This window comes from Ceratotherium simum, chromosome 29 (genome assembly GCF_057802395.1).
Source record: "Ceratotherium simum simum isolate JZ-2026a chromosome 29, ASM5780239v1, whole genome shotgun sequence".
NCBI classification, from domain to species: domain Eukaryota; kingdom Metazoa; phylum Chordata; class Mammalia; order Perissodactyla; family Rhinocerotidae; genus Ceratotherium; species Ceratotherium simum.
The window spans coordinates 2,040,680-2,062,909 of NC_141928.1; the positions used below are offsets into that span (position 1 = coordinate 2,040,680).

At 60.5% G+C, this 22,230-nt stretch overlaps 1 protein-coding gene across 1 annotated transcript in view; it reads right to left on the minus strand.

The window, feature by feature from the left end:
• CCDC187 (coiled-coil domain containing 187) overlaps positions 1-21,942 on the minus strand; it is a 57,647-nt gene extending 35,705 nt beyond the window's left edge. Inside the window, 8 exon segments of the mRNA XM_087419607.1 lie at positions 2,562-2,656; positions 2,899-4,076; positions 9,275-9,370; positions 12,320-12,445; positions 13,752-14,252; positions 15,179-15,286; positions 21,329-21,446; positions 21,754-21,942. Of these exon segments, the coding sequence (XP_087275733.1) occupies positions 2,562-2,656; positions 2,899-4,076; positions 9,275-9,370; positions 12,320-12,445; positions 13,752-14,252; positions 15,179-15,286; positions 21,329-21,446; positions 21,754-21,942 (2,411 nt within the window).
• Positions 21,943-22,230: the final 288 nt, after the last annotated feature.

Below are 22,230 nucleotides of genomic sequence, written 5' to 3' on the forward strand. Positions count from 1 at the left end.
GCGGCCCGGGTTCAGATCCCGGGCGTGCACCGACGCACCACTTGACAGGCCATTCTGTGGCGGCGTCCCACATAAAGTGGAGGAAGATGGACACGGATGTTAGCTCAAAGCCGGTCTTCCTCAGCAAAAAGAGGAGGATCGGCATGGATGTTAGCTCAGGGCTGATCTTCCTCACAAAAAACAAAAACAAAACAAACAAAAAATTAAAAATACACAAATAAAATTTAAAAAAAAAGAAAATAACAAGTGTTGGAGAAACTGGAACCTTGTGAACTGTTGGTGGGAACGTGAAACGGTGCAGCTGCTGTGGAAAGCGTGGAGGCTCCTCAAAAAGTAACATACAATTACCATGTGACCCAGCAATCCACACCTGTATACACCCCAAAGAAGTGAGAGCAGGGGCTTGAAGAGACATTTGCACACACATGTTCACAGCACACTATTCACAAGAGCCAAAAGGTGGAAACAACCCAAGTGTCCATTGATGGATGAATGGATAAATAAAATGTGGTGTGAATATATGGTGGGATATTATTCAGCCTTAAAGAGGAAGGAAATCCTGACACATGCTACAAACTGGATGAACCTGGAGGGCATTGTGCTCAGTGAAAGGAGCCAGCCACAGAAGGACAAATCCTGTAGGATCCCACTTATTTGAGGGCCCTGGAGGAGTCAAACCCACAGAGACAGGAAGTGGATGGTGGTGCCAGGGGCTGCGGGAGGGGATGGGGGCGAGTGTTGAATGGGGACAGGGTTTCTGTTTGGGAAGATGAGAGTCCTGGAGATGGATGGTAGTGACGGTTGTACAACAATGAGAATGTGCTTAATGCCATTGAATTGTACACTTAAAGATGGTTAAAATGGTAATTTTATGTCATGTGTACTTTACCACAATTTTTTTGTGAAAAAAAGCAGCAGCACACAATGAAGCAAGACGAGGACCCCACAGCTTTCTGCGTCCACGAGGATGAACCCCCAGCATCGCATCAGGACAGCCAGGAGCCCTCCGCCAGCTGCCCTCGGGGCGTGCTCAGTTTCTGGGTCCGGGTGTGGGTTACACATGTGCTCAGCGTGTGAACGTCCATTGAGCTGCACACTTAGGACCTGTGTCCTTGTCTGGATGTCACCAGATGTCGACTTGAAAAAGGTTAAAATGCAGACTCCTGGGCTACCCGAGATCTTGGGGAGTGGCCCAAGAATGTGTACTTTTCAGACAAAATGAAACAAAAGGGAGCCAGAGAAAGTTCCAGGGACCAGGGGAGGGGTGTCCATCCCACGTGGGGGTTGGAGAGCTGCAAAGTGGGGTGGGAGCTGAGCACTGAGGGGGTCAGCCCAAAGCCCCCTCGCAGGACACCGGCTGCCAAAGCCACATCCAGGGGCCAGGTCCAGAGTGAGCCCAGGGCAGGAGGCTCCTGGTGGGTGGCATCTTGAGGGCGACCCCGTCCTCAGCCTCCAGGCCAGCTCCCCACTCCTGCCGTGAACAGATCGTGCACAGGGAGCCTGGTCGTGAGTTCCTTGTCATGCCACCCTCTCCCCTTCATTGTGCAGGTGGCCAGGGAGAGGCTGGCACTGGCCTGAGGCCCATGTGGCATTCCATGGAGCCCTTCCCAGAGGAGGGCAGGCACTGGGAATGCCAGCCTCTAGTGGGCAGCGACACTCAATCCCCCCAAGCAGAGTGGAGGAAGTTCCCCGACCCCATGTTTCAAGATGCTGCCCGGGGGAGGACCTTCTGGACAGCTGCCCCGGCAAAATTAAAATACATGGTAGTAAAAATAAAACAAAAGCAAAGTAAGGGAAAAAACAGAAAATGAGTGTTAGCAAAAAGACGGAGAAACGGGGATCCTCCTACACCACTGGTGGGATGCAAAATGGTGTGGCTGAGGCAGGAACCAGTCCACAGGTCCTCAAAAGTTAAGCATAGAGTTACTATATGATCTGGCAATTCCCCTCCCAGGGATGCACCCTGGAGAGATGAAAACAGGTACTCAATCAGTGCATTCCTAGCAGCATGATTCATAGTAGCCAAGAGGGAGAAACAGCCTAGTGTCCATCAACTGCCCTGTGCATAAACAAAATGTGCAATATCACACAATGGAATATTACTCAGCCATGAAAAAGGAACACAGTCCAGACACACGCTACAACAGAGATGAACCTAGAAAACATTATGCTCAGTGAAAGGAGACAAACACAAGGTCATACGCTGTGGACTCCATTTACGGGAAATGTCCAGAACAGATGGATCCACGGAGATGGAGAGCAGATTGGGGGTTGCCAGGAGTGGGAGAGGAGTGAGGAGTGACCGCTAATGGGGATGCGGTTTCTCTTTGGGGGTGATGAAATGTTCTCGAAGCAGACAGAGGTGGTGGCTGCACAATACTGTGAATGTGCTAAATGCACTGAATTATTCACTTTCACACGGTTAACTTTGTGTGATGGGACTCTCACCTCAATGAAACAGATACCCCGTGATCACTGCTCTGCACAGCACAGGGTGAGGACGCCCACCCCTGCCCGGGGGAGCCCCGCCCAGGAAGTGCAACTCCACGCCTGCTACCCACCTGCCCGGGGCCTCCTGGTCCCCCAGCACCATGCCAGAGGTCACCTTGCTCCACTCCAGCACGGGCGACCGCAGGCTCCCAGGGGCTTCCAGGGCCTAAAGCAGGGGAGGACACAGTCAGAGCCCCACCCCAGGCCAGAAGACCCCAAAAGTCTGTCTCGGCCTCAAAGCTGGCCCTGGCCTCCACGGGGGTCTCGGGTGGGACCCCTTGGGGGTCAGAGGCAATGGGGTCCCTGCAGGGCCCTGTTGTACCCAGGGAGGCAGGTGTGTGGGGACCCCGGGGAGCTCAGTGGCTGAGCTGGCCGGTACCCCGTCCTCACCCGCACCCCAGCACGTACCCTGGACTGTGCAGCATGCGGGACAAAGGTCACGATGCCAGGGGTCGTCTGGGAGACCACGGGGACGGCTTTGCGCCGGACGGCCTCCCGCTGCTTCCTGTAGACCGCCTGCAGCCTCTGCCTCCTCTGCTCCAGCGCCCGCACAGCCGAGGCCTTCTCCTGCAGGGCCTGCTGCCGCCTGGCCCGCGTCCTCTGGCGCATGAAGTCCCTCAAGGACTCGGAGCTGTAGGGGTGGCCCAGGGGCCCCCGGGGCTTCGGGCAGGGCAGCGGTGCCCGCCCCTCGTTCTCCTTCCCGGGTGTGTTCCGAGAGGCACTGCGGGCAGGCAGCCAGGCGAGCTTCGCTCCCGAGGGAGGCAGGAGGGAGCCCCGGCCTTTGCAGGGGGTGCTGGCCCTCTGTGTGAAGGAAGCGCTCCAGGGCCGCTGGGCGGGAGGGCTTGCCCTTTCCAGAAGGCTCCGTGGTCCTCGGGCAGCGGCCTCCCAGTATTCACGAGTGGCCCAGGCCCTCTGGGGACAGGAGGCCTGCCGGGCCGAGGCGCTCCACGGCCGCTGCGGGAAGGGGCCCAATCTTTCAGAGGGGCTCCCAGGCCGCTGGAAGGAGAGGTCCCGTCCTTGGGCCGCCCAGGCCCTCTGCGGACAGGAGGCCTGCCGGGCCGAGGCGCTCCACGGCCGCTGCGGGAAGGGGCCCAATCTTTCAGAGGGGCTCCCAGGCCGCTGGAAGGAGAGGTCCCGTCCTTGGGCCGCCCAGGCCCTCTGCGGACAGGAGGCCTGCCGGGCCGGGGCGCTCCAGCGCTGCCTGGTAGGGAAGCTCCCAGCCGTCTGGAAGGAGGGCTGCCCCCCTACTGTGGCCCAAGGACTCTTCGAGAAGGAGCCCTGCGCGGCTGGAGTGCTCCAGGGGCCCTGCTGCCTCCTCCCAGCCAGGTCCTGCAGCCGCAGCTCTGAGGGCCCGAGCTCCAGCCCTGCCCTGGGGTGGTGGTCCCGGGCCAACTCCAGCCCAACCTGCAGTTGCTGGCGGAGGCCTCGAAGGATGGCCGGAGCAGTGTGGATGGGCATGGGCTGATGGCAGGAAGGCAGGTTGGGCGTGTTGACAGTCAGCTGCGGGCCACTGCAGACAGAGGCTGGGCTGGGTGCCCGGGGGCGGAGAGGGGAGCTCTCAGCAGCTCGTACTGTCTTGCTGTCTCCTGCAAAGACAGGCAGCTCAGGGCCACTTCCTCCACCCAGGGGGACCCTTGGTCCGCCCCCAGGGAGGTGCCTCTCGCCTCCGCACTCCTCATCACCCGCAGAAGCCCTGTGGGGACAGGTGCCACGTTGGGGTGACCCGAGGCTGTGCCTGGGCACCTGGCACAGAACTGCCCGCTCTGGACACGGTGAAACTGAGCACACATGGGGTGTGACGGGCGTCTGCTGGAGAAGCCAGCTCCTGTCCTGCGGCCCTAAGTCGGCAAAGCCTCGATGGCCGGCCCTGCCTCCTGGGAGCCAAAACAGCGCCTCTCGGGGACGGAAATCCTTTTCTGAGGCTTTTAAACAAAATGACTTCCCAAAGTCCCATCTGATGGGGGCCTGGAGGGCGTCTGACAGGTCGCGGGGAGGGCAGTGCTGCTTCTGCACCCAATGCCACCTCCTTCCCAGGCGTCTCTCCCTCCGTGCCACCCCCAGGTGCCACAGCAGAGGAGGGCAGAGCCCCAGGCGGAGGCACGAGGTACCTAATTCCGCGGCGGGGGCCAGGTCTCCCGAGGGCGCCTTCCTCTGGAGCCTGGGGATGACGGGAGGGGGCCCGAGCAGCACCCTCACCAGGGCTGGTCCTTTTCTCCAGGCGGAAACACCAACCAACTCAGAGTCTTGAACAGAGAAAACACACCCAAGAGCTGGGAGTCCAGGGCTCTCCGAACGCCAGCCCAGATGAGGAGGTTGGCACCTCATGGAGCCCCAGGAGACCAATTCATATGCTCCTGGGAGGCTCGGGGTGACATCCCTAGTGTCCAGGCCCCTCTGGGGCAGAGCTGCACCCTCAGCCACTAGCCAGCAAGAGGAGGGGCTGAGTCCCAGGATGACCCTGAAATGTGACCTGACTTCTCTGACCTCGAGTCTCTTCTTCAGTAAACAGAGGTAATAAAATGTGTTCCCTACGGCTTGTCTGTAAAACACTCAACACGGGCCCAGACACACCACACATGCTCAGTGCGTGCTGGCCAAAAATAATGATATTAACATAGAAATTAATAAAACAAACCTCAACTCAGTTGGAGCTGAGAGCTCTCACCCCATAACATGTGGTCAATCACTCCAAATAGGAAGTACAACTACTTTACTCCTGAGGGAAGATTTCTCTCTCTACCTGGCAACAGGTCAGCCAATCAGAAACACCACAGCCCAGCCAATCAGAAACACCACAGCCCAGCCAATCAGAAATGCCACAGCTCAGCCAATGAGAATCTGTTGCCGCCCTGATCTGTTTCTCCCCCAATGGACTTTCCTTTAGAACAGCCCCACCCTCTTGCCCTTTTTCTCTATAAAAGCAGCTCCCTCCTTTGTTCTCTGGATTTGCATGTGGTTTTCCATAGCATGCACATCGTGAATAGCTATTCTTTTGGCTATTCCCAAATAAACTCGTTTTGAGGATAAAATAGGTGAATTTGCTTTTTAAGGTGACAGTAATAATAACAATCCACCAGCACACACATCACCATAGGGCAAGTGGCGGGTGACATTATAGCTGATCATTTGCACTGGGCTGGAGAAGATTAATTTTTAAGCTGGTGATACTTAAAGCTGTTGGGGGGGGTCAATGAAGATGCCCAGGCCGGAATGCGCAGGCCCCCCACCCCCCAAACACAAACGAGCTTTCTTTAATAGATGTCGCCACATAATAAAGGCCATTAATCGAGGTTTTACTTCATAATCCAGATTACGCTCACCAAATGCCAATATCAGCCCCACTGTCATTCCAAACCCATCCACAAGGGCCCTGGGAGAGGCAGCGGGTGGTGGCTGGCCTTTAGCTCACATCCACACTTGTGCACACACTCAGACACACACGTGCTGCACCTCCCCCAGGGGGCCAGCCCACGGCAGCACCACCGGAAACACCACCACCCAGGCCAAGACTTCTCCTGCCCCCCAAGGAGGGGGCATTTCTGCCAAGTGAGGGTGCCTTCCAGCAGAGACCATCCAGAGAGCTGACATCCAGAGTGGGCGGGCAACAGATAGGGTCAGGGCATCCCTAGCACACACTGCCCCCCAGACATGGCACCCTCCCCAATGCCCAGACCCAGAGACATCAGCCACAGGCCTGAGGCTGCAGATCCAGGAAGGGGAAGGGGCCATGCAGAGCCAAGCCCTCCAGAGGCCACACCCCTGGGAAAGGCCCCTGAGGCCACGCCCTGAGGCCACATCCCCTGCTGGGACAGGAACTGAGGTCACGCCCTCTTTAAGCCACGCCCCTCTGGGACAGGTCCGCTGAGGCCACACCCTCCACTGCCAGGCCCCTGGGGGACTCCAGAGGTTAAGAGGTTGGTTTCAGGAGCCCCAGACCTGGGTTTAAATTCCGGCTCTGCTGATCACTAGCTCTCGGCCTTGGGCAAGAAACTTAATTTCTCTGTTAAGTTCAGTTTCGCCATCTGTAAGCACCTCCCCACAGGGCCACAGGGATGAAAAAGTGGTCACTATCACTGCAGGAGTTGGGTCCAGAAGGGTCAGGATTCTGCTGGCTCAGGGCAGAGTCAAAGGCCAGGGCTGAGGCCAGGACTGCCCACCTGGCGACATGTGGGTTTTGAGTGGGACGGTGGGGCTGGGATCGCCAGCAAGGGCCCTCCGTCCTGCCCTATAGTTGCTGAAATGCACAAAACTGGCCTCGGCTGGGGCACTGGGCAGGGACCCCGCCAGGTGGGGAGGGGGCAGCCTGCTGGCCAGGCCCCTCTCAGCACCCCCCGCCCCACAGGCCCCTCCATCACTGGCTGCTCAGCTCCCCCGTTAGCCCGCCAGAGGGGTCCAGGTCAATAAATGGGTCCTGATGGGCACATTTTTTTCTTCCACTGAGCAGTTTAATGGCAATTAATTTTTTTACGAGAGGATTTTTAATCTGTGGAAATGGATGAAGTCCCCAAGTGCCCTGTCAGAAGTTCCAGGGCCGACCTAATCTATGATAAAAAATGCAAAATGAGGTGATATAATCTGAAATTAAATATCGGGCTTCATTTTCCTTCAGCCCGGATGGATGAATATTTTATAACTATTGTGATTTAATTTTTTGTTAACTACAGCAAATTTCCAATTCATCCAATTCCCAAGTCCTGTGGTTCTGACCTCTGAACCCAAACTCATCTCTCCTTAGCCCAGCTGTGACTTCATCACTGACAGAAACTAATGGTCAGCTCCGTCAGGGTGACACGGTGGTTACGATGATGAATGCAGCCCGTGGCACGCCCTTTTGACCCAGTGTCAGGCAGAAAGCAGGTCATTTTTCAAGTGAGCCATTAAAATAAAACAAACCAAAAAGCTGAGGGAGGGGGAAGACGATGATGCAGAAAATTGTTATATTTTGTGCATGTTCAGTGGGCCTTCCGGAACCTTCTCTGTGTCTCCCAGCATCCCTCCCTCTCTGGTTCCAGTGAAGGTTTCCCCTCCTCTCCCACGTCCCCTCTCACCCAGCTGAATAAAAGCATCTGTCCCAGTGCCACGCAGCCCTGCCCAAGCTTCCCCCCATCACTCAGGGCCCATCTCAACAAGGCAGGGACAAGGAAGATATCCATTCATTCTGCTGGAACCGCGGCTCTCCCACAGAGCAGAGGCGGCGGGAGTCTGATGACGTGGGGCAGAAACACGGGTGCCTGGGCCTGGGCAGAGCACACACCGTCTACTCTCGGTCCAGGATTGTGATCTCATGCCATGGGGGAAACTGAGGCATAGAGATGTGCAGGAGCAGCTCGAAAGCTGCACCCCAGTGCTGCATACTCTTAGACTGAGGGCCCCACAGAGCCGAGCTCAGCCCCAGTGGGTAGGGTTCTCCCCACCTGGGGGCTCTTGGTGGTGTCCCCAAACCCTGTGAAGTGGTGGTCCCAGAGCCCGGGACCTGTGAGAGGACCTTGAAAAGGTGCCCAGGTGTGGTCCCAGGTACACACAGCTGGGATCTCTCAGGTGAGGAGCAGAGGCCTGAGCTGGACAGGTCAGGACCCAACCTGGGCTCGCCTGTGCTGCCCTGGGCAGGCTGTTGGACCTCTCTGAGCCTCGGTTTCCTCATTCATAAAATGGAAGCAACCTTTCAGAGGGAGCTGTTAGGATCACGTGAGTCATGTCCGTAGAGTGCACGGGACACAAGGAGCCAGGCAGTGTGTATGGCGACTCCACCCTGAGCGCCGAGAACATTCTAAAGGAGAGCCCCAGAGGGACGCTGCCTCCCTCGTTCCCCACACACCCACACCCAGCCCTTCCTGGGGGTGGATGGATCCACTCGGGTTCATCCCACAAGCTCCACAAAAGCATCCAGGCTACACAGCCAGGTCCTTGCTGGGCGCCACTCCCCGCCCAGCCATCAGGGAAGAGACGCCCGAACTAGAAATTGCTCTGTGACTGCAGGCCCACCACTGCCAAGACCCCTTAATAGAACTCTCCCAGGACACATTTATGAAACCATCGTCACACAAGTGGTCAGCTGACTTGCACCCCTGCATGACAGCTCCAAGTGCTAAAGGGGCTGGAGAGAGTGGACACTGCCCAAGGCCTTTCCCGTCACCAAGTGCTCAGGTGAAAGGAGACCGTGGGCTCGCTGCCTGGAATTCTAAATCCCACACCAGGGTGGCAGGGAGACTCACGCCCTCGATCAGACTCCCCGCTGCTGAAGGCAGCAAACAGGAACACTCGGTAAGCGATGCCGTGTAACAGAAAAGCAGACACGTCTTCAACCACACACGTTCCGGGCCGCCTGCCTTCATGGACCGTTTCAGACACGGCAACACTCGTGTAGCAGCAGACTACAAATGCGTACTAAAGCGTGGCCAAGTGGCTCTGTGTCATTATAGACGTTCTCTATCTAGGGCTGTTGAAAGGATGGCTAACCGCACATGGGTTTGCAGACTTTCACTTCATCACAACGGATGACCCCCTGCCCCGGCCGTCACCTGCCACTCCAGTGATGGCCAGGGTCTACAGTCACCGGAGACACAGACGCCCATGCTGCCCACCTCCCTGCACCGCAGATCCCCACTCAAGCCCGGCTCCTGCCAATCCCAGATGCCCCCCCGAACCCTGCGCCCACAGTGCTCCAGGCACCGCAGGCAGCCAGCCATCCTGGCACCAGAAACGAAAGCCACTGCCCACCTAGTGAGCCGGGACAGTGCACTTGTGCCCCCAAGCCCTGCCGGGGACCTGAACGAGCAAACCTTACCTTTGTCTTTGGTGGCTCTTCTAGGGGTGGGAGACTTGGGGGCCTTCTCTCTTTTGCAAGAACTACCTTTCATCCTTCTGGTTTTTTCCCGTGGAACTTTAGCAATAGGGGTGGGAGAGGAAGGAAGGGAGAAAGGGTGAGTAGTGACACAGCACACAGAACGGCCGCCTTGCCGCCCCGGACCCATGGAGGATTGTGCCATCCTGCCTGTTCCCTTGTCCTACCTGCCAGTGTTGGCGGTTGAGCGAGTGCCAGAGGGGGCACACCTGACTGTCTGACCCCTTCAGGCATTCTCCCCCAGCAGGACCGGGCACGCCACACCCTCCCTCACAGCGCACCCTGACTGCACAAATTCCCGGGCGTCTGGAGGCCAAGAACCCCGAGGACAGGAACAGCCTCCCATCTTGGTCTCCCGCACCCAGCTCAGGGCTGGCCCATGGCACTCATGTTTGTTGAATGCATAAATGACTGAATGGGCCCACAAGTGAACCCACGGCATGGCAGCCAGCCAGACTGAACATCAGCTCAGCAGGGGGAGGGAGAATGAGAGCTAGAGCTGGAGGGGCCTCCCCACGGCAGGGTCCACCCCTGGCACAACAGGTGGGGACACGGAGACCCCCAGAGGGGAGGAGGCTGTGCAAGTCCCCGGCAAGCACAGTGGCCAACCAGCGTGGACCGACTTCCTGAGGGCCAGTGTGGTCGCCTTTCTCTGCGCCGTTTGGCCTCATGTGTCTCTGTCCACAGCTGGGGTAGGAGCTGCATCTGTGAAGCACCAAAAAGCCAACCAGCCAGGGAGCGTGTGAGAGCAGGGCCGAGGGCGCAATGTCCCCGCGGGGCTGGGGGCGGCAGGAATAGACTGGCCCGAAGGACTCTCCAGGCCTCCAATGCACTGGGTCCTAGCCTTGGCCTGACCCTCCCTCCTCAGAGCCCCGACCCTGATGGCAGGAGGAGCCTCAAGACCCAGCCGGGGGCCGGCCCCGTGGCTTAGTGGTTAAGTGCGCGCACTCCGCTACTGGCGGCCCGGGTTCGGATCCCGGGCGCGCACCGACGCACCGCTTCTCCGGCCATGCTGAGGCCACGTCCCACATACAGCAACTAGAAGGATGTGCAGCTATGACATACAACTATCTACTGGGGCTTCAGGGGAAGGAAAAAAAAAAAGAAGGAGGATTGGCAATAGATGTTAGCTCAGAGCCTGTCTTCCTCAGCAAAAAGAGGAGGATTAGCACGGATGTTAGCTCAGGGCTGATCTCCCTCACAAAAAAAAAAAAAAAAAAGACCCAGCCGGCACAAAAGGAGAGATCCTCTAGGACTCCCCTCATGTGAGGGACGAGAGGAGTCAACACAGAGACAGGAGGGGCTGGGGGCAAGTGTTTAATGGGGACAGAGCTTCAGTTTGGGAAGATGAAAATTCTGGAGATAGTGGTGGTGATGGTTGCACAACAATGAGAATGTGCTTAATGCCACTGAACTGTGCACTTAAAAATGGCAAATTTTATGTTATGTGTAGATTACCGTAATTAAAAAAAAGAAAGACCCAGGCCTTGCCCCCACACCCTGCTTCCAGAAGGCTCTAAAACTGGGAGGATGAAATGTGACTGCCAGGAGCTGGTGACCAATGGCACTGGGTCCTGAGGTCCCTGAGTGACTGATGGCTGAGTCCCAAATTTGGCTGACAGGCCCCAGTGGCCTCCGCGAGGTGGGGACAGGGAGGGTGACCAGTTGGATGAGCTGAGGCCATCAGGGTCCTCGTGGATGGAGGAGGAGGAAGACAGGAGCGTTTGCCATGAGCCACAGCACGAAAGGGACAGGGCAGGAGTGCCCCAGCTCCTGTGGGGAGCTGCCGGTGGCCGTGGTTGGGCCAGAGCTGGGCTCGAGGAGAGGACTCTGCCCCTCAGACCTCAGCTGCGTCTGCACTTGCTCACACATCCTGCTGGGACTGGACATACACTGGAAAGCGTGTCTGTGGCTGCTGCCCAGTGAGGTCCCCGCTCAAGTGTCGACTAACCCTCACCCCACCCTCCCCACCACGATGCCAGTGGGACGGGTGACAACTGGCCCCTGGGCACCCGACTCTCACTGCATCCTCCCCACGGCCCCGTGGAAAACCCACCCTGTTCCCCTGGGCGGGAGACCCCAGCAGCCTGGGGCATCTGGGGCAGCTGACCTCTGCTCCCGAGTCCTTCCCTCACCCTATTCTGGGGTCTCCGGAATCTTGCTGGAGTGGGGCTGCCTCTCCCTGGACTGTGGAGACAGCCTCCTCCCCCATTCCCCATCCTGCAGAGCGAGTCTGCCGAAGCCCAAACTCGCCGTGGCTCCTGCTCAAACCTCCACCGGGGCCCGCTGCCGGGGATGCAGTCCAGGCTCCTCAACGCTGCTGCCCTCCAGGCCCCGGGAGCAGCTCCTGTCCCGCCTCTCCATCCTTACCCCTCCCGTGTGTTCAGTGGGCAAGTGAGCCAAAACCTAGTGGTTCCCTCGGCCCCTGGACCCTTCCCCACCTGTCTGGAAGTCTGCCGACCCACTGCCAACCCTTCAGCACCTCCTGGGCGAGGCGGGGACACCTGGGGGACAGGCGGGCAGTGCCTCCTGCCTGCAAGATGGAACGGGGAGCCCAGGAGCTGGCAGCACCTGGAGGGCCTCAGGCCCAGTCCCTGTGGCTCACACGTGACCATGCAGGAAAGACCTCACCTATTTCGTGAAGGAGATCTCAGCCAGGAGACGCCCCTGCCCAGCTCCTCTGCCCTTGAAGCCCCAGCCCGCCCTCCAGGGCCTGCCTGGATTCCTTCCCTGCTGGGGAGGCAGAGGGTGAGAAATCTGGCTCCAGAGAATGGCAGGCTGGCTCCAAATCCCTGCTTGGCCCCTTCATGGCTGGGGTCCTTCCTGACCCTCAGTGTCCTCATCTTTGAGTGGGGATCATAACAGAGCCAATCACACAGGGGGAGAGAGAACTGCATGGAGCATGCTGGGTCCAGAACCGTGCTCCCCACACTGGGGCCTGAGCATCCAACTGGGGGTGCCAGCGTGGCCAGCCGCAGAGCCACTCACCTGAAGCCTGGCTCTGGGAGACTCTGGAGGGCTCACGGTCCTGGCCAGGGATGGCCTTGTCTTTGACTCTGTGCTCAGTTGCACTCAGGACGCCTGAGCCTGGAGCAGAGTGATAACGAGGGAGCACTGTAAGGAGAGAGATTCCGTGAAGAATTTCCAGGAAAAGGTCCCCGTTCAAAAGCTTTTAAACACAACGCCTTTGATGGAGGCCTCAGGCCTGAGCGCATCCCACAGGCCGGTCCGGACACATGCTGGTGCTCAGCTGGGAAGCCGGCTGGCGGCGGCGCGGCTTCCCAACCAGAACCAGCACAACCGTCTCCCGGCAGCGGCCGCACCCCAGAGTGTTAACTGGGGCAGTTTAGGGGAGTGAGGCACACTGAGAGCAGTGACCATTCCGTGTCATTCTTCGTGCTTTCCAGACGACACAGCAGCAGTGCTGCCTCCTTTAAGAAAAAGTCACAGAAGGACAATCCTGCAGGACTCCACTCCCGTGAGGGCCCTCGAGGAGCCACACCCACAGAGATGGGAGCTGGGATGGTGGTGCCAGGGGCTGGGGGAGGGGGTGGGGGGGAGTGTTTAATGGGGACAGGGCTTCAGTTTGGGGAGATGAGAGAGTCCTGGAGACGGATGGTGGGGACGGCTGCACAACAACGAGAATGTGCTGAATGCCACTGAGCTGCGCACTTAAAATTGGTTAAGATGGTAAATGTCATGTCATATACATTTTATGACAATTTTAAAAAACAAAAGAGTATATCTTAAAAATAATAAAAAAGAAAACATCTTTCCTGTCTCCTAGAAAAGTTATGCAGCTCCAAGGAAAGAAAAGCCAGAAGGTTTTGTCTCTACCGTCTGTCCCACAGAGAGGCTGTGCTGAATATTTCTTTAAATCCCCACCCTGGCCCTGGCCTGGACCCCACGCCCCGGGGCTGGAACATGCCTGGTCTTGAGGACCTTACAAATCCCCTGCAGGCTCTTCAGGGTGCTCCTGACCTGAGCCTCCACATACCTGACAGCGCCACCCGCCCACCCCAGCCCTCTCCCTCAAGGCTGCCCACTCCAGGCCCAGGGGACCCAGTCCCTTCCACGCCTCATGGCACACCCTGCAGGCACCCTGCCTCCATCGCATTATCCCTCTTGCTTCCATCAGCCTCCCCAGCCTGTCTCCATCACCATCCGTGAGTCAAGTCTTCTAGTGCTTAAGCCTAGCTGGGACGCACCTCCCGGGAGGACCCTAACCCCCACACGGCTTCCAGGCTGTGAGCCCCTAGCGGGGCCCGGGGAGCACGTTGTACTCCCCTCCCCAGTTGGCCACCAGCCCAGGCGGGTCCACCCAGGGGCCCAGTACAGCCTGGCCTGCGGCAGCCCCGTCCCACCCACTCTCTACCCCTTCCCACCCGCCAGCCCCTCGCCAGGGAAAGCTGCCACTGACCTGGGCAGGCCGAGGCTGGAGGGGGGTTCATCAGCTTTCGGGCCTTCCTCCGGGGGGCTGGCATGGAGCCTTTGTAGAGCCGTGAGACACTGGAGGGGGTCCAGCTGCCCAGGGAGGCACAGCTTGCCTGCCCCCGCACCTGGGCCCGGATCTTGTCCCTCAGCTGCTCTAGCCGTGGGTTGCTCTCCCTGGGCTGCCGCCGGGGCCCCGGCACCTGGCGGGGCCTCTCCTTCCAGGGCCCATGGGGAGGTGCACACGACTGGTGGCCCCCTGAGGAGCCAGAGAGGCGGCCAGATGACACTGAGCTGGACCCATCCTTGGCCTTCTCACCTGCTGACCACACCGGGTGGCTGCAGGCCTTCCCCCGGGGGTCTGGCTCCTCGGTATAGTCAGACCAGGCCACGGGGGGAGCTCCCCGTGGGGCGCCTGGCTGCTGGGAGGGCCCGGGTCCTCTCAGGGCAGCCATGAGGTCATCCTTGGCCGCAGGTGGACGGAGCCCGCCTTACCTTGGGAGAAAGAAGCAGACACGGCTGGTCAGTGTGGAGACCCGGAGGGGCTGAGCAGAACATCTCACTCTGCGCCCCCACTGTCCCCAGCACCTCCTGCTCCCTGTCCTTCTGTCTCAGAACATCCACAGACTGAGAGAGGTGCAGGGGACCAATAACATGCCCCCTATGCGTGGCGGTGCCATGACATTCTCTCTCTGACCCAACCTCACCCCTCTGAGGTAGGCACCACGATCAGCCCAATGTACAGATGGGGAAACCGAGGCTCAGGAGAAGGCAGCAGCAAAGGCACTCTGGCCCCCAATCCTCACTCCTCATGCTGGCTCCCTGGCCCTCCAGGGGAAGGCATGGCCATCTCCAGCAGCGCTGACCCGCCCGTGTGCTGACAGCCGCCTACGTCACAAACACTACCTGGGCTTGGCGCTGGCCTTCCCTGGTCTCCCCGGCCCCCGGGGGAGAGGGGGCACTGCCTCTGGCTATCTTTAGGGCGGGGCTGGATCATCTCCTGCAGGCCGGCAGGGTTGACACGGCGAGGGGCGGGGAGCAAGGGTGGAGCTGGGGTAGCTCACAGTCACCAGGAGCCCTGGGGTCAGATGGAGCGCTCACAGAGCAGCCTCGGGGTCCCGGCACCCACCCCTGCTCACAGCGGGCCGGCCACCGCTCCACTCCAGGTGTTGGCCTGTCCCCGTCCCCGGCCTGCGATGGAAACCTTCAGGACATTCATGGGAACTGGGTGGGCATGGTGGGCTGCTGGGCCCTGGGCTGACAGCCTGGGGGGGTCTTCCTGATGAGCTGCCTGTCGGCAGGTGGGACAGAGTTCCAGGTGGCCCCGTGACAGCACAATAACCCCTGTCACTCAGCGACAGAGAGGCGAGGACTTCAACTCCCGCCGGGGCTCTGGGGCTCCGGGCAGTGTCCCACCCCAGTCCTCCCGGGGCGCCGGGGCCAGTGGCTGCCGTGCATGGTGAGTGAGCTGGCCAGGGGGCGGGTTGGGCTCGGCCTGGGCCACAGTGGGGGTGCAGTGAGGGGCTGGGGGCAGGGGTGGCTCCCAGGGTCAGTGTTAGCGGCAGGGGCAGGGCTCAACCCCAGGCTTGACCGTCAGGATCAAGATCCGGTCTGAGGGCCAGCCCCGTGGCTTAGCGGTTAAGTGCGTGCGCTCCGCTGCTGGCGGCCCAGGTTCGGATCCCAGGCACACAGCGCTTCTCCGGCCATGCTGAGGCCGCGTCCCACATACAGCAACTAGAAGGATGTGCAGCTATGACGTACAACTATCTACTGGGGCTTTGGGGGAAAAATAAATAAATAAATAAAATTATAAAAAAAAAAAAAGATCCGGTCTGGGCAGGGTCAGCCCGGGAGCCTGGTGCAGGAGAGAGGAGCAGCTTGAGGCCGTCCCTAGCAGCCGGACGAGGCGCTGAATGCTCCGGCCCTGGCACCAACGAGAAAACATCAGCCGCCTCACCCCCGCCCTCTGGCCTCTTGGGGCTGGTCTGGGAAGCAGGCGCTGGCTTCCCAGCTCTCCTTGGCATGTGCTCAGGGCCCCCTTTTGCCCATAAAAACAGTCAGTATAGACACCCAAGCACCCTGGATCCCAGGCCTGCTTCCCCAGCCCTGCGCTCCCAGGAGAGCACCCTACCCCATCCACCTCCAGTGGGTATCATGAGCCTCACTGAGTTCACTCCGCAGTTCAGGAGCGCTGAGGCGGTCAGGGGTATTTACTAGTTTTAGCAATTGCCCTGCAGGCGCTCCATCCAGAGCGGCCCCAGAGAAACGGGGGTCTGCAGCAAAAGGCCCTAATTCCGGGCAGCATGGAGAATGAAGGGCCGGAGGGCCGTCCCCAAGGCTCATTCAAAAGAACCTGTCCTGGGAACCAGGACGCCCGGAGACGGCTGCCATCTGGACAGGGCACGAGGGCCCATCGGGGTCCTGGACATGGTGGAGGCAGCCCCACAGGTAGCTGCCCACAGGGGGAGGAGTCACCCCGGGGACAGGCCCTGCCCGGAATGTGAGGTGCCACCTCCTCCACCCCCAACCAGCCTCCCTTATAGTTCGGATGAGGGGAAGGACGTGCCTGCCTCAGAGTGCAGAGCCAGCAGGACCCCAAATCCAGCCTCTGGCCCCAGGGCCCAGGACCACACCCGGTGGCCCAGACAGATGACCTACCTATGTGGCCAGGTCCCCTGTTGGCAGCACCGTGGCGGCCATCCGGCTCTGCCCCGTCTGCCTGGCCAGGAGTCCCGCCCTGCCCAGCCTGCCTGCAACACTAGGGACATCGCCCGGCCAGGCTGGAATGGAGCAGATCCCACCCGTGTGTTTGCCCCTGGTCGGCCATCCCAGAGAGCTGACCCGGGGCCGCACAGGGGAGCCCCAGGCCCTTTCCGTGGGCTGCGGAGCACAGGCGTGTTCCTGTGATGTGCTGGGATACACTGGGCCTGCAGACGGCGCCTGCTACACCAGGAACGGGGGGTAGAGTTACACCAGCTCTTGGGGCATTGCAGCAAGCTAGGGGAGACACAATAAGGGGGTGACCACGGCATCCCCCACACCACCCTTAGAGGCTGGACAACTGAGGGGACACTCGCAGACAGCTCGACCTCCTTCTGTTCCCAAAGAGCCTCCCCGCACCTGGGCAGGATCTCTCTGCAGCCTTGACAAAAATAAAAGCTGAAGGACCCCCACCACTGTGGCCCCAGGGGCCATCCAGCCATGCAGAGGCCCGGCCCCTTTACAAAGGCCCTCCCTCCTGCTGGGCCCTCCGGCCCCCACATCAGTTGTGGGCCTGGGGGGCACTCTCCCCAGTGTCCTCCTGGATTCCCCAGCCCTGCTCCCGAAAGGGCAGAGGGAAAGGGTCACTCTGAGCAGAAGCGGCGGAGCTGGGTGCCGGGAAGTTTCTCCTAACAGAAGGGCCTGGTGGCCCTTTTCTCCTGTTAGCAGGAGCACCACGCAGGAAATAAGCTGTCCCAGCAGTCAGCGGAGACCCTCTCTTCTCCAAGAAGAAGCCACGTCATAAACATGACGGACCATCAGTTTAAATGATAAAAGCAAAATCATGAAAACAAATGTGTAGTGAACTTGAAGACAAACCTGACAGGGTCCCCGTCACCCTGTGAGTGTGACAAGCCAGGGAACTTCCTCCCTCTCCTCCCAGCCCTGCCGGGCCTTGTCGCAGCCCCCTCCTTCACCACCAGGGCTCCAGATGTGGCTCCCAGAGGCCTGTGAGGGGAGACAGGCCCAGGGAAACCCCCTCCCCCTGCACAGACCCCTGCTGATGTCGCCCTGCTGGCCCCAGCCTCTCGGCACCCCCTAGGGCGACTAAGGCTCTCTGAGCTGGGCTGCACCCCGGAGGCCACAAACAGCAGCATCAGCTCTCGCCTGGGGTCGCAAACAGCAAGGTTCCGACAACACCACTGGGCAGAGGTACAGCCCGGAGTCGAGGAACGTCCCCCCGGGTCAGGCCTGAGCTTGGCCCTAGCAGCATCTCAGCTAACCATGGGCCCCGCCGCAGGTCCAGCTGGAGGCCTGCCCCCGCTGGGTGAGGCACACGCAGCTCCCCTCCTGACCCCTCCCTAGCTCGAGCCTGCCTGATGCCGGGTCCCCTCACCCAGCTGTGTGAGCAGGACCCCCGTGCCGCTCTCACCCATCTGCCTCCCCCAAAGGCCGGGGACTGCTGGGGCAGGGGTGGCCTCGTGTGCGAATGCGCGTGGCTGTAAGAGCCCCCAGAGAGGTAGGACGCTATGCAGAACACGGGATTCACGTCACGCCGTCCAGCTCCGTTCCACAGGCTCAGCACAGTCTTGCGTCCAGAGTCCCAGCAGGGCCAGAAGCCGGCATGGTGAGTCTCCACAACTGGCCACACTCCCAGGGCCAGGAAACAGGGTGGCCCCGGCGGCCATGCCGAGCCATCAACGGGGTGGGCGGGTCACAAGGCTTCTGGCCGGGAGAGGCCAGTGCGAAGACCCAATGGAGCAGCCCACGTCCCCCTGCGGGCACACGGTGGACACAGTGGTGGAGAGCCCTGACTCCCAGACATGCAGGGGCCTGTCAGTGATCTCGGGCAGGTCATTGAGCCCTTGGGCATCAGTTTGCTCCTCAGGAAAGTGGGCAGAACACTAGCCCCCACTTGAAAGGATTCTTGTGAGGGCCCAAAGACACACAGAACACAGAGTGTCACCGGGGGCTGGGCACACGCTAAGAAAAGAAAGCCAGGCATCTCTGTCCTCACTCAGCCACCGCAGAGCCTGGACCCCCAGCCCAGGTCCCCATGCACCGCCTGGGGTCATGAGGCACCTGCACAGTGCAGCCTGAAACTGGTGACTCCCTAGGGCAGCAGTTTCTGTCCCTCGCTGCCTTCAGGGCTGCCCCTCGCCCGGGGGGCCGGGTGTGCCCACCCACGGCACCATAGCCCGCTGCACCATGAGGAGCACATGATGTTCCAGCCTGGGCTGGCTGGCGGGGTTAGGCAGCTGCAGTTGGGAGCAGAGGGGCCTCCTTCTAGAAGCTAGCAGGCTCTGATCTAATGAGCCACACTGTTTACCCCTCCCTACCTCGTCGCTAGCAGAGCCAGCCTGAGCAAGCCTGGACAGGCTCAGGGACAGTCAGCGGACGGGAAGGAGAAAGGCCTGCCACGCCACTGCCTCCAGGCCCTGGGGTTCCAGACCACAGAGAACTCGGCAGCACAACAGCGGGCACAAGCCTGGACGTTGGCATGGCACCCAACGGCCACCTGCACAGACCCAGCCTGGGGAAGCAGCAGTCCCCGCAGTGGACAGACCCAAACGGCCATGCACCCTGATCAGAGTCTCAGCTGCAGCAGGCTGTGCCCTGAGGCTGGAGAGGGGGTGGGGGGTGCGGAGGGGCAGCTGGAGGGTCCAAACGGAAGTGCTCCCAAGGCTGACCCAGGCTTGGCCACAGCTGGGGAAATGAGAGCACCTGGGCACGCTGGGCCCTGCTGCACAAAGCACATTCCTCCCCTCTGATACACACATGCACACAGACACACACACAACATACACACAGACACACAACATACAGAGATACAACACACACACAACATACACACAGACACACAACATACAGAGACACAACATCCACACACACGGACACGGACATGCAACACACACAATCCACAGGCACAGACACAAAACATACACAGAGACGTATAGACAGACACAACACACACAACATACATAGACACAACACACACAGACACACAGAGACACACAGACACAATGCACATAGACACACAACACACAGACACACAACATACACACATAGACATGGACACACAACCCACATACAACATACACACGGATATACAACAGACACAACATATACACAGGCATACAACATGTATACACACAACATACACACAGACACACACACACACCCCCAACCAGGGTCTGCAGAGTAGGGCAACCAGGGCAGGCCACCCGGGGTGCCAACAGGCTTCAGGTGTGGGTCTGGTCAGGGCAGTGTCCCAGCCTCTGCCAACAACCACAGCGTCTCCACCAGCTTCTCCCCAGGGAGGCCGACCGACGCCTCGGCGTGGTTGGGCCCCAAGGGGACTCAGGGCCACACAGAGGTGGCAGACGCAAGAGTGGGAACCAGGTGACACAACGGGCAGAGATTTGGGAACACAGGTGGAGGTTGGGGGGAGGGTGTGGTGTGGGAAACCAGATGGAGGCGCTGAGGGGCGAAGCGAGGCAGAGACTAACACCATGGACAAATGTGGACAAATGGCCAGGCGCAGAGCCGCGGGCTCTGCAGTCAGAGGAGATGCGAGCACAGCTGCCCGCATTCCCCAGCCTCTGGGGCCCAGCTCCTGCAGGCCCCTCGGCTAAGCAACCAAGAACTAGGAGGCAGCAGCCCAAATAAACCCACCAGCCCGCAGCCTGCCCAGGGGGCCCAGGGACACTGTCCCCTCGCGACAAGGAGATACTCATGGCCACGCCAACAGAGAGAGGTCAGCAGGGGGCTCCCCCCACCCCCAGGCCTGCCCAAGTACAAGGCCCCAGGCCCTGCCACCTCCCTGTTCTCCCAATCCCGCACTCCCCCACCCCCGCCCCCAGACCTGGTGTTCCTCCAAGGCCACAGTCAGCCCCAGCCCCTAGAGCAGGGCACCCAGCACTCCAGCCACGGAGAGCTACGTCTCCTGAGCCGGCCACCGCTCGGAGCACCCCGCCAGGGGCCAGAGCCTGTGCCCAGTATGTTCCCCGGGCAACGTGGGGCTCCTCACCACAGCCCATGAGGAAGGCGCTGTCACCTTGCCCACGGTCACACAACCAGAGCAGAGACCTGCCCTCGGCACCACCTCCCCCCGGCACCACCTCCCCCAAACTAGGAATGCCTAGAGCAGCAACACAGCCGTGGATCCCAGCTCCACATGGAGACCCCGGGGAAAGGAGCCTGTGGACACGGACACCCCCTCCCTGCAGACCAAAACCCTCCCCAAGGGCTCAGAACAGTCAATATGGGCCATGGCCTTTGGGGGACCCAGCGCTGGGTCTCCTTTCACCTGCTCTAAGTCACACTCCTCGACGGGAGCCTTCCAGCAGGACGGTGTTGCTGGGGGGCCCAGGCCCTTTGCCCAAGGAGAGTTAGCTAGAGGGGGTCCATGCTGAGCTGGCCCTTTGTTGGATAATGGACCTGCCGGGGGGACCAAACGCAGAGCCACTCATCAGCCCCATTCAGGGCCTGGGACTGTGTTTACCCCATTTTACAGATGGGGAAACTGAGGGACAGTTCATTAGGTGACAATCTAGTACCGGACCCACAGCAGCACCTGAGCCTAGAGACAGGACATCCCAGTGGGTAGGGCCAGCAGGGTCCCACTCCCAGGGGCAGCCTGGCTTTGCCCCTGAGGAGGCCCCAAACCCTCAGAGGGAGCCACCAGACAGGAAGACCCCTTCCCAGGGAAGGAGGACAGAGGAGGGGCGGCTAGCCCTCACCCAGCCAAGTCCATGAAAGAAGGAAAGGCTAGCCCCCTCCCTAACCTGCCTGTGCCTCCATACCTATCCACAGGCCCTGCTGGCCCCTCCTGACCCTCCTCTCCCCAACCCCTCCGCCAGGCACCTCGGGCGCTCTGGGCAGGGCTCAGGTAGAGCCCCTCCAGGGTACTCACCAGCTGGAAGGCTCCAGGCCTTTCTATCTGCAGAAAGGCGCCAGGCAGCAGCCATGGCTCAAAGGCCAGCTGCCAGCAGAGCGCAGGGACCCGGGCACCCGGCCTCTAGGTACGCGGGAGGTCGGGCGGGAGGCCCGCCCTGACGTTGCCACAGAAACGTGGGCGTCCATCTGTGCGGGCTCCTCCTGCAGGTGGCTCCGCGGAGCCCGGGGGACCAGTACCACGTGCCAGGGGCCTCCCCCGCGCGTCCGGCCCCACCTGCGCGAGGGGCACACACCTGCGGCTCTCCTCCCCGCCGGGCCCAAGGGGCAAGGCAGGTAAGGGTCTCCGGGCACCGCCTAGACCCCGCCCCGGCTGGGGAAGGGGCAGTACGCACCTGGCGAGGGAGGGGCGAGGGAGGGTCTCCGGAGGCGCGGTCCAGAGCCCCGCCCCCACGCGTCGTCGCCGGGCCGGCCTCCGGAGCCCGCTGTCCCTGCTTTCTCCTTCCTCCCCAGGGAGCCCCCAGCAGCGCCCCCCGGGTCTCCGGCAGCTGGGAGCCAGGGTCCTGGAGGCGGACGGGGGCCATCCCGGTCTTCTGAAACACGGCGTGTGTAGGGGAGGGACACCTGGGACAGGCCAGGTGGGCGGCGGCGGGAGGCAGAGCGGCGGCGAGGTCCGGAAGCGCCAAACTCAAAACCCGAGAAGCCCCTCGCGTCCTGGGAGTCGGCGTGGCAGCCTCGGCGGAGGAACGACCGGAGGGGCGCGAGGGCGGCCGTCTGTGCCTGGACGCGCGTGCGGATGCTTGGGGCCTGGGTCGCTCGGCTTAGGATCTGCGCGCTTCCCCGTGGGCCTTAGACGAGCGTTTCGACTAGGG